The following is a 14,922-nucleotide window of genomic DNA, read 5'->3' as shown; positions in this document are numbered from 1 at the left end:
ATTAAAAAAAAAAGAAAAAAGGAGAAAGTATAAATATACAAAATAAGAAATAAGAAGGAAACAATTATTTTTCAAAAGCGAAAAGAGATGTCTATGCACATCTATGCATAACCTTACCTCTATGATGCACCTTGAAACTTAGGTGAAATGAATAATTTTTTACCAAAATTAACACCAATTGTGATAGAAAACCTAAGAAGACCAATTTACATAGAAGAAATAAAGAAGGTCATTATGAAACTACTGCACAAAAAAAGCACCAGATCCAGATGGATTTACAGAAGAATTCTATCAGCCTTTAGAGACCAAATGGTCTCAATATACATAAATTATCTTGAAGCATAGAAAATGAAGTATAATTTTCAAATTATTTTTATGATGTAAGCATAGTATCAAAGCCTAAACATAGGAAGAGCAATAAAACAAAACTGAATTATAAGTCAATATTGCTTATGACTCTGAATACAAAAATCTTGAATCAAATATTGCTGGATAAACTCCTACACCACATTAAGAGTGTAACACACCATGGCCAAGTAGGATGGTTCGATAACATGGGATCTATTAACATAATTCACCATATTAATAAATGTAAGGGGAAAAATATTTTAATATGTCTGTAGAGGCTGAGAAAACCTTCATCAAAATTCAATATTCAATCCTAATAAAAACTTTCATTCCAGTGCTCTCCTAGCTCTCTTTGCATGTTTTATTTTTCTGTATGAACTTCAGTATCAATTTTCTAGTTTCAGAAAGCTATGAGAGAGGACTAGCCCTAGCAGATATTAAAACATACTGCAGAATCTCTATAATTAAAACAGTGGTTTGAGATACTGTCTTTCATATATTCATCATTAGATATATTCATCCATATGAAGTCTGGACTTTATTCTATTCCATTGGTCTGCCTATTCATATGTCAGTATCAATAATTGGTGGGTTTGGATAGAAGATGTAGCAGGAGTTCTCTGTATTCCTGAAACATTTCTGTAGGTGTAAAATTAAAAAAAAAAAAAAAAAAAAAAAAGCCAAGCCAGGACTTGGATTAGTACAGATGGTGAAAAGAATGAATTTAATCAATGATCCAAGTAGAATTGCCTTCTACATCCTTTATGCACCAGCTATAATCTAAAAATACTCTATCAAAGTATTCACAGTGTTTTATTTCATCTACTGGTTTACTTGTCTGTGAGTATCTTTAGAGTAAGGACTGTCTCCTTAGCTGTGAATCTTCCTTTTTGAGTACATCTGACACAGAAGGTGCTCAGTAAATGTTTATTGAATGAATTGGATGAACTGCCACTAATTTACAATGGCACTGATGAAGAGACTTATGGTGGATAGGTGACAATGATGTGGGGATAATGTGTAACACTGGACAAAGAGTGTCCAGGAATGTGAGAGAAAATTTATAAACCATGCAGTGGTGGCAAAGAAAAGAGGAGAGAACATCTGTGGGAGAACAGGTGATAAAGAAGAAAAGGGAAGGGGAGGGAGGAGAGGGGAGGGGAGGGGAAGAGGGGGAGGAAAGGGACCCAAAGAGCTAGATGAGTAATAAGAAATGTTTCTGGTGTGAAGGGATCCTTTGGGCTTACTCAGACTTGAGTTGACACTTTAATCTTGGATTGTCCAAACAACATGATTGATCTTGGGCTCTCCAAAAATTTACTTCCAGGTATTTTTTGCCATCTTGACCCTAAAATTTTGACCCATGCAGTGATAGCAAAATAGCCTGTCACTTCTCGCTCCTGGATGGATCTCACATAGCACCAAGCCTTACATTCCACCCCCACACCCCACCACTCCACCCCGGAGCCTGCTTCTCTCCCACTGTTTGGAAGGCAGCAGATCCAGCTTGTGGCTCCCTTGAGAGATGAAAGGACACGTAGAAATGAGATGTAGGAACAAAGAAGGAGATGCTTGAAAGAGAGGAGGGGATTGCGGTCCCTCTCGAGTAAGTAGAGTCAAAAGAACCCTGCATCCATAAGCATTGCAATTATTTTAATTAGCACATTATCAGGATGACAATTGCACCTAGTATAAACTGAGGGCAAAATATGGGTTTTAGAAATATCGAACCTTGTTTGATCTATATAATGCCTCTTCAGCAGACTTTCGATCGCAGGCTCCAGCATACCATGGCTTACAGTGAACATCAGCTTCCTGTGAAATAGGGGGTATTGTTAAGCATGAGGTGGCCCATAAGCAACTGTAGTTTCTGTGTACCAGAAACAAAGACCCATTTTGCCTTACAAAGACAGGCCTAACTATGTTTGGCCTAATAATTTGAAAATGAGTTTCATATATTTTTTTGATCATCCATAAAGATTATATAATTGACTCCCCCGCCTCCATTTGGCCTTAGCTGCTAAACTTAGCATAGTACTTGGACAGAAAAACTAAATCTCACTGGGTTCCCAGACCATTTATTCTTTTCTCCTAAATAAGTCGTGATTGCCCTTTCCATTGTGCTCTTACTGATGTTGCTTTGTGGAGAGCTTTATTGTTTGCAAAGTGTTTTTATGAATATTATCTTATTTGATTCTTGCAATTACTTTGAAGGCAAGAAAGACAGATGGGATCATCCCTCTTTTAGCTGAGAAAGTTGAAGCTTAGAGAAGACTTGCCCAGGAGCACACAAAAAATCCTTTCTTTGTCTTTTTTTACACTACAGTGTTACATGTATTTTAATATCATAAGCCTCCACAGATCTATTCTGAGGAAAGGTTGAAATAAAATCTAAGTGAGAGGAAGAACAATGAAAACAACACACTTTGCTAGTTTTGAAGAAACAAATAGTTATTCAGGGCATCTGGAATGCAAATTGAAGTAAGTGGAGCTAGGTCTTAGTCACTGAAAAAATAAATACATTTTATATCCACCAGGAAATGGCAACTCACAAATCAACCTAAAATACAGACTGTTCTCAAGCTTCACTCCAAACTATCTTTCATCAGAAAACATGCCCTTTTCTGCTGGTCACAGATAGCAATTTAATGACATAAGAGTTCATTTCATACCTGGTCTGACAAATTAGAATTAGATAAAAAGCTGGGTATTAGTCCATCCACAGTTGGGCTTCCCCCATCTGGAAATCCTGAAAGGGATTTGAACAGTCAACTAACCTTCATTATTTTTTGAGCTGCACTATGCCTATACCCCACTACTGTGCTAGGTATTTACAGGGGACATACACATAGATACACACACACACACATACACACACAAGATCCTTTCAGGGGGGTCCATGAGTTCTTTTCTTTTCCAAATACATATCTCTGTGAAACTCAATTTTCCTTATATACTTCAACCAAAAAAAACATTGCAACAGATTGAATACGAAGCAGATATGAGAATCCAGCTGCCTCTGTTAGCCCAGTCATGAAAGAAATTTACAAAAATGTAAAATAATGCCACTCTTCTCACTAAACTTTTTTTGGTTTGGAAAATATTTTTTTCATCAAGTTAATATTATGTTATTCATGTTATATATATATAATGGGTTTATTATTCTCATTTAAAAATTGTAGAAGTCTGACTTACATATATCTAAGGTGATGGATTGTTTGCCTTGAGAAAATTGTCCACATATGTGCCCAGTCCTCTTTTTGGGGTGCCTTTTATAGACATATTGTATGATAATTAAAATGTATTTTAGCTTTAATTTAAATAGCTATAATTTACTAAGGTATGTCTATGTACCAAGTACTCTATCAGGCACTTCTCATAAATTGTTTTATTCAATGTTCTTATGTTAAAAACAACTTTATGTAAAAAAATGCATGACCAGTAGAAATATTAAATGAATTCTAAACTAGAAAAAGGTAAAAATGAGCTCAAATCTAATACTTTTGATAACAACTCTATTAGATAAATATTCTTGGCCCCATTTTACAGACAAGGAAACAGGCTAGAAAGAATACTAAAATCATCCAGTTGGAAGGAGCATTACTGGTGTTAAAACCCAGGTTGATCAGACTCTAAGACCCAGCCTTAACCACCACGTGGCATCACTGTTCATGACTTCATTGCACTTACTTGGCAGAGGTATAGGTTTTTGATGACTTTGTCTGAAAGAAATGATTTCAGATTAATTAAAGGGCAGAGCACAATATGAATAAATTTGAGTTTTTGTTTACACTGAAGATGCTCTGAACAAGTGGTGAACAGTCAACACAAATTACCATTAAAACATATCCACAGATAGGAGAGGCACCAGAAGTTTAAAGATACATGAAATTGTTCCCTTTAGTTTTGAAAAAGGAGGAGCCTTGACTTAGGTGTAGATTTTAATTAAGTCCAAAAATTAAGGTGAACCCGAATATTAGGTCTCTGCAACTCTGAGCAGTATTTTTAAAGTCGTTACTTAGCACCTTTTAAAAATTTAACTGCAAAGCAGTGAAATATCAGACCTTTACCAAGCTCCACAAACCAGTGTCACTGTGTGGGATAGCAATGCAGGTGTGTTAATTCCCACAACCACCAAGGAAACTTATTTTTAAAGGAAAGGATTCTTACTTCTGGGCAGGAGGAAACATTGGTGACTGCACAGCTTCTTGTCTGTGACTAGACCCTCGGTGGCGTTCAGCAGGTATAGGTTTTTCTGGAGTAGGAAAATTCTCATATTAGGATAAGAGTACAATGTCGGCTACTGCCCTAAAACCCATTGACACCAGCTGAGAAGAACCAAGTTTGGTCAGATGTGGTCCCTTGAACAAGTGTTTTATCAGGATGGCGTCGGTGTGTGCACCTGTCGGCCTAGTGACGTGTTCTTGCTATTAGGGTCAGGTCACAGGTACCCCTATGCCCCTGCATCCACCCCTGGCAATGGACATAGGGGTCAAATCTGTGGCGTCAGGACCTGCAAGCCTGATGGAGCCAGAAGATGAGCAACTGTAGTCACCCTCTGATCAACTCACCCTCTACTTTCTATGTTCCCTCCACAAGAGTGTTATAACACCCTGCTGTGTCTTGGTCAGTTGTAAGATGTGGCATATGTAAATTGTTAGTGAAAAGAGGTAAAGAATCATAGCTCATATTTAATTTTTGAAAAAGGTTTTCCTGTAATCATGTTAATCTGATTTGCATTTCACTGTGTCTTCCTGAGAGAGGAAGGAATAGAGTTAAAACCTGAAATGTAAGACATTTTATGTCAGAGCCCATAGTGAATTGTTACCACTGAACCATGTATAAATGTTGCAATTTTAAATTATTTTAATGCTTTATTCTCCATCAAATTTGGTCTGGGGTTGTGTTAAAATATGGGTAGGTCCATGGGTGTGCCTCCTGCGTGGAAGAAAGGTTGAGAACTATTGATCTCCCACTACAGGAAACTCATAGTAGGAACTCAAAGATTCAAATAAAGAGCAAGATAAACTTCAGGCTTCTTACAGTGCACAGAAGTTCCTTGTGCCTCTGAGGATCATATTTCATGTATGTAGCAAGCAACCCAGAGCTAACACATTAGATGCTTTGTTTTCCTCATGACTCTACATTTTGGTAATTTTGAAAGGAAAACCAATGAAGACATTAGGTCCCAACAGCCTAATAAGTTTTGACTATACCTGCTCTCCCTCGGCTGTCCTGGAGGCTGCCTTCCAATGGTAAGAAGAGGCTGCCCACCCGCTTTGGCTTTGGAAGGTCATTGCCTCTGCTCTTGAAACCAGTAACACACGAGAAGGCATGCCAAAACCCTGTCCTGGGACCCTCTGAGAGCCAGGACACCTAAGTAGCATGGAGCATGCCATGAGCTCTTTCTCTCCCACTTTTGGGGGCTCCTGAAGCCATGAAGTTTGCCCAGGGTTGTAGTTACTTCCTACAGTGGCTCAGAGGCCCTGAGGCTCCACTGTCATTGAGTGCTCCCTATTTAGCAGGCATGAAAGCCTGCAAGGAGGGTCAGGAAGTCAAAAGCATCAAAAGGAAAGGCAGAAGAGAGCAAAACAGCAGAAAAGGAGAGTGGCCTCAGGAAAAGCATGGGGACAAAAGACAAGGCAAACAAGATGAGAAAACCTAACAGGAGCAGTTAAAGCAGAGAGGGTGAGTTGTAGTGCACATTCCAAAACTAGCCATTGTCTACAGTCAGAGAAATCAGAACATTTATGCAGATATGCCCATATTAACTCAGGAAACAGTGAGAAGAACACTAAGGTTTTGATACTGGGTAGCTTCAGGTGTGGGATTGGATAGATGCAGGACTTTTATTTCTAAATGATATTTTAAGTATTGAGATTGCGGATGATTATTACTTCTTTGTGATTTTTAGCCTAGCATTTTAAAAACGCAATTTTTTTAAACTGGGAAAGTTCCAATAAAAATATATGTAAGATTTCTGGCTTGTGATAAAACAAAGGAGGGAAACCATTTGAAAATGCACTAAGATAAACATTTGAACTTTGAAACCATTATTTTGAAAACTCAGCAAAATAACTTGTTCTCATTTGAGCTGATTTTAAAAATTTTCATTACCTTAACTGAGTTGTTAGTCCTACGTTATGCAGATGGCTCTAAATTAGTTTTCACCCCCATGTAAGACCACTGTACTGTTTCTTGGCAAGGCATACCTGTCTGCAAACAGGCAGATTTTTAGTGTGTAGACTCTAGCCTACTCCAAAGATCAAATCGGGTAAGCTCAGGTTCTGAGCCAGCTTTGCTACTTGCTACTCATTGCAGAGTGAAGGACATTTTATTTAGAAACTTGAGTTTCATTGTTGCCTTATAATGAAAAAAATTTAGAAGCACATTTATATTGAATCCTTAAGTAAACTAATTTGTAGGGGACATGCTCATCCTTCAAAATAACATAGATTTACCTTCACAAACACTTGATGCATTCTGTTGAGATGCAACTGGAGTCTATATTGAAAAAAAAAGGAAAGGGAAGGAAAGGATATTCAATACAGCTCAGTGTGGAAATATAATTCAAAGCAATATTATTAAAATAAATATATTGGGAGAACTTTTCATTGATGCTTAGTTATTCTTGCAATCACAATAACAACAATTAAAAACACACAACCCCCAGCCTTATCTTTGCATTAAGCAACAACGGGCTGGAAGTTTCTCATGGAAGAGGACTTTCTCTCTCCATCAGTGGGGCTGATGGATACCACGACTACCAGCAGCTTCCCAGGCAATAGGGCTTGTGCAGTGGGAACCCGGCATCTGGCTTTGGTCTGATGGCCCCACCTTCTCTGCATTTTGTAAGTGATTATAAATGTCAAGCAGCAGAGCATGCGCCAGGTCGAGGTGGACTTCCTCTCACAGTGGGGCAGCCAACGTTCAATATGTTCTAGCCAGAATCTGAGTTAAGCCAGGCCTACGTGTGCTGATACACATCGGTTAGCCGTTAGCTCTGGGTCAGTGGCTGGGACAGGACACACGGGCTCAAGTGCAGGTTCCCATGGGGAAGGCAGATGCGGTGGGAGGCAGAGACACTCAGGGAAGCCTCTGGGGTAAGTTAAGCAAGACTGTGCTCCTATACAGTACCCTCCCTGCTGAGAATTTGGAGTTTCTCTTGGACTGTCTGGCCAGTAACTTCAGCTACAAAGATTGCTTCCTGCCTTAGCTGGAAGCATTTCGACTTTATGTAGGTGGGTAAGAATAAACGAAGGAAATATGAAGCACTTTTAAATGCAAAATTAACTCACTGTTTTCAGTGGTGCAGCTGATTTCTTCCTGAGGAATAAAAAGAGATTAGCTTTGTTAAAGCCCATTGAAAACAAGTGGAGCCAATCACTGATTTTACTCTCAAATTTAAATGAGAATAATGAAAGACATACAAGAATCTCAGAAGATTATCCTTGAAGGGTGGAGAGGGGCAGATGTAGGATTTTGTTATGATCCTTCTAGCCTCAGATAGAGTTCACTGACAGATGCTGAAGCGGTTAACTGGAGATAAACTCGGGCTAAGTTGCTAGGGAGTCAGCAGAACTGAGCCTCTTTCTCTCGGCTGTGAGGTCAGTCTGAGCTTCAGTTTCCTCAACTGTCAAATGAGGACCTGGATCAGCGTTTTCAAAGTTGTAAGTCACAACGGCCCCCTCACAGCACCCCGGGACTGCTGCCCGGGAGGTTGCCAGGCAGGTGAGGTTGCAGCCCCTACCCCTCGCGCCGGTTTCCACCTGCTCCTATATGACGATTCTTTCAATAGTTCTGCCTAGAACTTCGCTTGTTTACAGACCTCCAAGAATAAAACAATTTGGAAACCCGTGTGATTACAGCCCTGAAGGTGCTTGCCTGCGCTAACATTCTGACTTGTCTTGGTTCCAGTAGAGAATGAAATTGCTAAGGTTTTATGCTTCTCTTCTGTGTTTATTTTAAATACCTTTAAATAACATTTCTCTCTCTTGATTCGTTTTTGGCTGAGAGCTGGAGGTATGGGGAAGAATACTAACAATTACCAAGTGCTATAAGATGCCTGGCTCCAAGATACGCTATTCATATGTTATTTAAACCTCACAGTAACTTTTAAAATTAAATATTAATATCACCTTTTAGAGATGAGGAAACTGAGACTAAGTAACTTGCCTAAATGATAAAGCTGAGCCAAGAGAGAAATGTGTAGAATTTTGGTTAATAAACTTTGGGAATAAGTCTTTCTTTGCCTTACAGAGGCAGAATTAAGATTATAACAATGTAGGCTGGTTTTGAACATATTTAAATGTGCTTTTAAAATAATTTATTAAGACAATATAAAGTTGTGGGGTCATTGTTTGTAACACTAACATTTTACAGAGCCTTTTACACTCCAATGAGAAAGAATGACTCTTACCTCACTTTTGAAGGAAACCTCAGCAGTGCTTTGATTGAATACCCTAAGGTATGCTGCGCATCATATGTGCGTGTTTACAGAACACTAACTACTTGAGAGGGAAGCAGAGAAGAAAGTAAAGATGAAAACTGTCAATGGGTCTCAAATTTATTCAGTTGCTGGAGCTTCTGAAAGTTGGGATGTCTTTTGTGAAACATCGGATTTATGAAAATGTATGGGAGAAAAGACTACTATATATATATATTTTTTATTTCAGCAGAGGCAGCCCTGGTCCACGCCACAGAAGTAGAGGAGAACATCTAATGAGAGGCAACAGGGAAGTGCTTCAGGAAACGCACCTATTGCCACGTGAGGTGCGCCTGCGTGTGAGCTTCTGGATGGACTAAGCAGACAAGCGGCTCCACCCCCACCCACATTTCCCAGGCAAGCTCAGCAGGGCTTCAGGGAAGCAGTGGGGACCAACTCAGATCTCACAGAGCTTCTGTGCCACAGGGACTCACCCGGCCCTCGGCAGTGGGGATGGCGCTGTGGGTGAGGATGGCAACTTGGAGTCCCAGTTTCCGCTGCTTCCACCTGCACAAACACAGACACAGGTCAGTCTCCACGTCCTGGGCCAGAGCTGGTCTTCATGGCAGGCTCAGAAGCACAGGCACATTTTTTTGTTGCTTTCAGTTAAATATATGTGGGCTAAGAATATGTGGGCAGTTACCTTGATGGTATTGCAAACACCTTTAGGCAAACGTGATGAAACATTTTTAAGGCATCAATTTATAAGCTTGGAACGAGGTTGTGCATTAGGGACGCCATTTTAACATTTCTAAATAGTCTTCTCCTTCCCCCATGGGGCGAGTTCAGAGCCCCTGATTCCGAGGGCTCAGCAGGAGAAAGCTAGGAGTTTACAATTGCATCTATATACCCTACACAAATATGCACCCCAGAGGGGCCTAGTGGCAGACCGAGAGGCTCAAGCCTGCCACCCCCATGCACACCTGTAGGCACTGCTCACTCATAACCACACTCAAATACGTACACCTAACTGCACCTTCAAAGGATATTTATCCATTCATCTCGCCCACTGCAGAAACGGAGAAATCAAGACAAGCTGCAAGTTACTGCCCAAATCACATTTTCTGAAATGACAGAAAGGTCTGAGAGCGCCTTGTCTACCGCACCCAACCTCCCCTGTCCCTACCTGGAGACAGAAGGTGAGAGGGAGGCAAGGGAGGGATAAAGCTGATAGAGCAGGCCTGGAGGGATGGGAGCCGGCACCAGGGGAGCCTCGCACACTGGGGCTCCCGCCTGGATTTTACTGCCGGGGCGGGGGAGACACAGGAGACCCTTGCTAAGACTCTTTGTTGGATTAAAACGCACAAAACAAATATTTTATTAAGCACCTACTAAATTTGTAAGTCAACAATTCCTACTAAGAATTGCAGGGTATACTGCGCAAATATAGATCAGACCTGCTACCCCCGGTATGTATTGTTTTACTTCGTGAGTAAACACATAAGTAAACACTGAACTAATAATCTTTGTGTTAATCACATGAAGGCAGCATGTTAGGGGTTGTGGGAAAGTGAAGAAGTAGAGACAGACCTCTGTCCTCTCAGAGTTTATGACATAACTGAGGAGGGAGGACATGTGCCCCCCATGTCATTTCATCTGACAGGACCACCTACTCTGAATCAAAAAGGAACAAAAATGGACTCAAAAGGTATTAAAAATAGAGCTCATGAAGTCCATTCTCATGCACTTTCCTAGGGAGAGGTTCCCAGGCTTTCGCCAAGAGCCCATTTACTCTTTTCTTGTTTTTAAAAACTTTTTGTTTTAAAATAATTTCAAACTTACAGGACAGTTGCAAAGATAATACAAATGTCATACAGAGAACTCAAACATACCCCTATCCTCCCAGATACCCATATCCACCAATTTTAACATTTTGCCACCTTGCCTTATCATTATCATTATATCTATCTATCTGTCTATCTATCTATCATCTATCTTCTGAACATTTAAGAGCAGGTTGCACACATCATGCTCCTTGGACACATAATACTTCCATGTGCATTTCCTACAAAAAGGAGGATATTCATGTATGTAATCACCTTAAGTGCAGTTATCAAGTTCAAGAAAATTACCATTGATATAAAGTTTATTTTCTATATTCCAATTTTTTTCTTATGTACCAATAATGTCCTTTGGAGCATTTTCTCCTTCATTCTTAGATCTTATCCACTATCATATATCATGTATTGCATTTAATTTTCATTACCTCTTTTGTTTCTTTCTTTTTATTTTAATTATGTAAACATATATACAGCATAAATCTTCCCGTCCCACCCCCTCCCAAGCATACCATTCAATGGGAATAATCACATTCACAATGTTGTAGTACCCTCACCACCATCCATAAATAGAACTTTCCCTTCACCCCAAACAGAAACCCTACATTCATTTTACATTAACTCTGCATTGTCCCTGTCCCCTATTTCTGGTACCCTGTACTCTACTTTCGGTCTCTTTGCATTTGTATATTTTCTGTTATATTCTTTGTGATTGCCATGGGGCTTAAACTTAATATTCTAAATCTATAACCATCTCTTTTGCTTAGATAACAATTTAACTTCAATAGCATACATAAATTATGTTCCCATACCCCACCATCCCCACACCTTTATGTAGTGCTTGTCACAAATTACAGTTATACATTATGAATCCAAAATTATTCATTTATCATTATACTTTATGCATTTGCCTTTTAGATCCTGTAGGAAGGAAAACGTGGAGTTACAAGTGAAAAATACAATAGTATTGGTGATGTTGTTTGATTCTTTATTCTACTTTAGGTTAATGCTATTTTTCCTTTTGTCGCTTTCTTGGTTGGTTGGTTGTTTTTCTCTCTTTCTCTTTTCTTTTTCTTTTGCCTCTCTGCCTTCTTTGACTCTTCTTCCATCTTTGTGGAAGAAACAGAGATGTCCTTATATAGAGAGTGGAGATGGTGCTTAATACATAAATACATGACTATACAGGGAACCAATGATTGTTTACTTAGAATGGAATGTATGGTGTGTGAACAAAACCATCTTAAAAGAAACGGGTTGATGAAGAAATCTTAAGGGCACTATATCGAGTGAAATAAGTCAGACACATAAAGGCAAATATTGTAGGGTCTCACTGATATGAACAAATTATAATATGTAAACTCATAGACATGAAATATAAGTTATCAGGATATAGAAATGAGGCTAAAGAATGGGGAGTGGTTGCTTATTATGAGCAGAATGTCCAACTAGGGTGAACTTAAATGTTTGAAAATGGACAGGGGTGATACTAGCATGTTGTGAGAATAACTAACAGTGCTGAAAGGTGTGTGAAGGTGGTGGAAAGGGTAAGCTCAGAGTCACACATGTCACCAGAAGGAAAGTTGGAGGTTAAAAGATGGGTATGTATAAAACAGTGAATCTCATGGTGGACGATGTCCATGATTAACTAAACAAATATTAGAAATCTCTCTCATGAACTAGAACAAATGTATGTCCCTATAGCTAGAAGTTAATAATAGAGAGGCATATAGGGAAAAAATATATACCTATTGCAAACTATATACTACAGTTAGTAGTATTTTAACATTCTTTTCATCAACAGTAATAAATGTACTATACCAAAACTATGAATCAATAATGGAGGAAGGTATGATTAGGGGTATGGGAGGATCTGAGTTTCCTTCTTTTTGTCTTTATTTCTTTTCTGGAGCAGTGAAAATGTTTTAAAAATTGAAAAAAAAATTGTGTTGATGGATGCACAGCTGTATGGTGGTGTCGTGGGCAACGGATTGTATACTTTGGATCTTTGGATAGTTGTATGGTATCTGAACAATCTCAATTAAAAAAATAAATAAAATAAAATAATTTAAAAAACAAAAATAAAGTAAATGATGACATAATACCATGATTACAGATACTAATTTTAAGGTTTGTGAAGAAATCTTTTACCTAGGATGTAATAAAATAGTTTTCTCTAAAGCTAAAAAAAAAAAAAAAAAAAATACAATAGTACTGGCATTTATATTTATCCATGCTGTTATTTTTACTGGATATCTTTATTTCTTCATGTGGCTTCAGTCAACTGGCTAGTGTCCTTTCCTTTCAACCTGCAGAACTCCCTATAGCATTTCTTGTGGGGCTGGTCTATTGGTGAAGAACTCATTCAGCTTTTTTTTTTTTTTTGACCTGGGAATGTTTTAATGCTTCCCCCATTTTTGTAGACAATTTTGTTGGATATAGAATTCTTGGTTGGCAACTTTTTGCTTTCAGCACTTTAAATATGTCATCCCACTGCCTTCTTGCCTCCATGGTTTTCAATGAGAAGTCAGCACTTAATCTTTTTGAGGTTCCCTTCTATGAGACATGATGCTTTTCTCTTGTGGATTTCAGAATTCTCTCTATATCTTTGGCATTCAATAGTTTGATTATAACATGGTGTGGACCTAATTGGGTTTATCTTGTTTATAGTTCATTGAATATCTTGGATGTGTATATTCATGTCTTTCATTTAATTTGGGGAGTTTTCAGCCATTATTTCTTTGAATACACTCTCTTCCCCTTTCTCTCTTTCTTCTCCTGCTGGAACTCCTACAATGTGTACGCTTAATGGTGTGCCAAAGTTCCTCAGGCTCTGTTCACTTTTCTTCATTGTTTCTTCCTTCTGCTCCTCAGACTGGATGATTTCAATTGTCTCATCTTCAAGTTCACTGATTCTTTCTTCTGCTGGCTTTAATCTGCTGTTGAATTCTCTATGGAATTTTTAATTTCTGTTATTGAAGTCTTCAGTTCTGTTTGGTTCCTTCATATGATTTCTGTCTCTCTATTAATAATATCTCTTGTTCATCTATCATTTTCTTGATTTCTTTTAGTTATTTTTCCAGTTTCCCTTTAGCTCTTTCACTATATTTCTGATAATTTTTAAAAGTCTTTGTCTGGACTGCCTGATAGTTTTATCCTTTAGCTATTTTTAGCCCCAGGCAGTACTTGTGCTCTAATTAATATTCCATGTTGTATGTATGTGCCTGGTCATTCACAAAATGTAACACACACTCTTGATCATATGAAAAATCACATACAAAGTAGTGATCATTTATCTAATGATCCTCTTGTCTAAATGGTGGAACTCATTAACTTGGCCATAGCGCCACTTGCTAATAGGTTTATTATCTCTCTGTACCAGTATATTAATACTATGTTGTTTGCTATATTGCTGTTGTGAATGATGGATGTAAAGTCTGTCCTATGGTCAATGCAAGCTGTTGTGCAGGGGTGGATTGTGGCAGCCCCTGACCTGAACAGAACAGGCCTGCGGACCGTGGCACACAGCAGTCTGTGTGATCTAGGTAGCTAATGTTTAACCTATCATCTTTGTAAGTCAGTAAAGAGAAAAGGGTAAATAAACATTAAAATGTAATTTTAATGGGAAGTAATTAGGAGGTGAGAAACTCCTAGTCTCACAAAAGAGCAAGATGTAAATGTACCCCAGACCTCCTGCTGTCAAATATTAATCTAGTCTACCTGCTTCCTGGCTCTCTAGTATTATCTCTCTTGTGGTAATTTACAAAGCCCATCTTATAATTCTCCTCTCCTTCCTGCATCACCCCCATGTCACAGGACCCTGTTTCCACATCTATGTTCTCCCACCCTTATAACTGACCCTTATAACTGACTTTCTGTCCTCTTTAATTGCATGGTTAACTTCCCTGTGAATGCGATGCCCACCTGGTGTAAGAGAGCCATCATGATCTCTTCGTGACTTCTTATCCTGTTGGTAAGCCCTGAATAAAAGTTAATGTATTTAAAAAAAAAAAAAAAAAAAAAAAGTCTTTGTCTGAAATGTTCCAGGTCTGATCTTCCTCATTGACAGTTTCTAATACTTTAATCTTATCCTTTAACTGGGCTGCTTCTGTTTCTTTGTATGTTTTGTAATCTTTGGTTGAAAACTGGACATTTTGTTATTTTAATATGTTATCACTGAAATTTAGACTGTTCCTTAAGCTTGTATCTAGTTAGTGTTTTTACAGAGCTTTCCTGGAATGCCAAGAGCTAACACAAAATAAAAATAAATAAATAAAAAAGAAGAAGAAAAAAGGAAAACAACTTGCCCAGTCT

At 38.5% G+C, this 14,922-nt stretch overlaps 2 protein-coding genes across 3 annotated transcripts in view; one reads left to right on the top strand and one right to left on the bottom strand.

Moving 5' to 3' along the window:
• BLNK (B cell linker) overlaps positions 1-14,922 on the bottom strand; it is an 87,900-nt gene that overhangs the window by 5,413 nt on the left and 67,565 nt on the right. The window contains exons 9-15 of the mRNA XM_037805171.1: positions 9,268-9,340; positions 7,647-7,674; positions 6,810-6,852; positions 4,519-4,603; positions 4,039-4,070; positions 3,021-3,097; positions 2,080-2,163 (exon numbers count right to left, since the gene is read on the bottom strand). Of these exons, the coding sequence (XP_037661099.1) occupies positions 2,080-2,163; positions 3,021-3,097; positions 4,039-4,070; positions 4,519-4,603; positions 6,810-6,852; positions 7,647-7,674; positions 9,268-9,340 (422 nt within the window). The remainder of the gene's footprint in view (positions 1-2,079; positions 2,164-3,020; positions 3,098-4,038; positions 4,071-4,518; positions 4,604-6,809; positions 6,853-7,646; positions 7,675-9,267; positions 9,341-14,922) is intronic.
• Positions 1-14,922, top strand: part of ZNF518A (zinc finger protein 518A) — an 89,927-nt gene that overhangs the window by 37,237 nt on the left and 37,768 nt on the right. For both annotated transcript variants that reach the window (XM_037805167.1, XM_037805165.1), the window contains 2 exons: positions 9,024-9,360; positions 9,849-9,972. The gene's annotated coding sequence lies outside the window, so the exon portion shown is untranslated. The remainder of the gene's footprint in view (positions 1-9,023; positions 9,361-9,848; positions 9,973-14,922) is intronic.

Source organism: Choloepus didactylus, chromosome 15, assembly GCF_015220235.1.
Source record: "Choloepus didactylus isolate mChoDid1 chromosome 15, mChoDid1.pri, whole genome shotgun sequence".
Classification (NCBI taxonomy): domain Eukaryota; kingdom Metazoa; phylum Chordata; class Mammalia; order Pilosa; family Megalonychidae; genus Choloepus; species Choloepus didactylus.
Note: the sequence above shows the minus strand (reverse complement) of the source record. Positions and strands in the feature narration are given on the sequence as shown.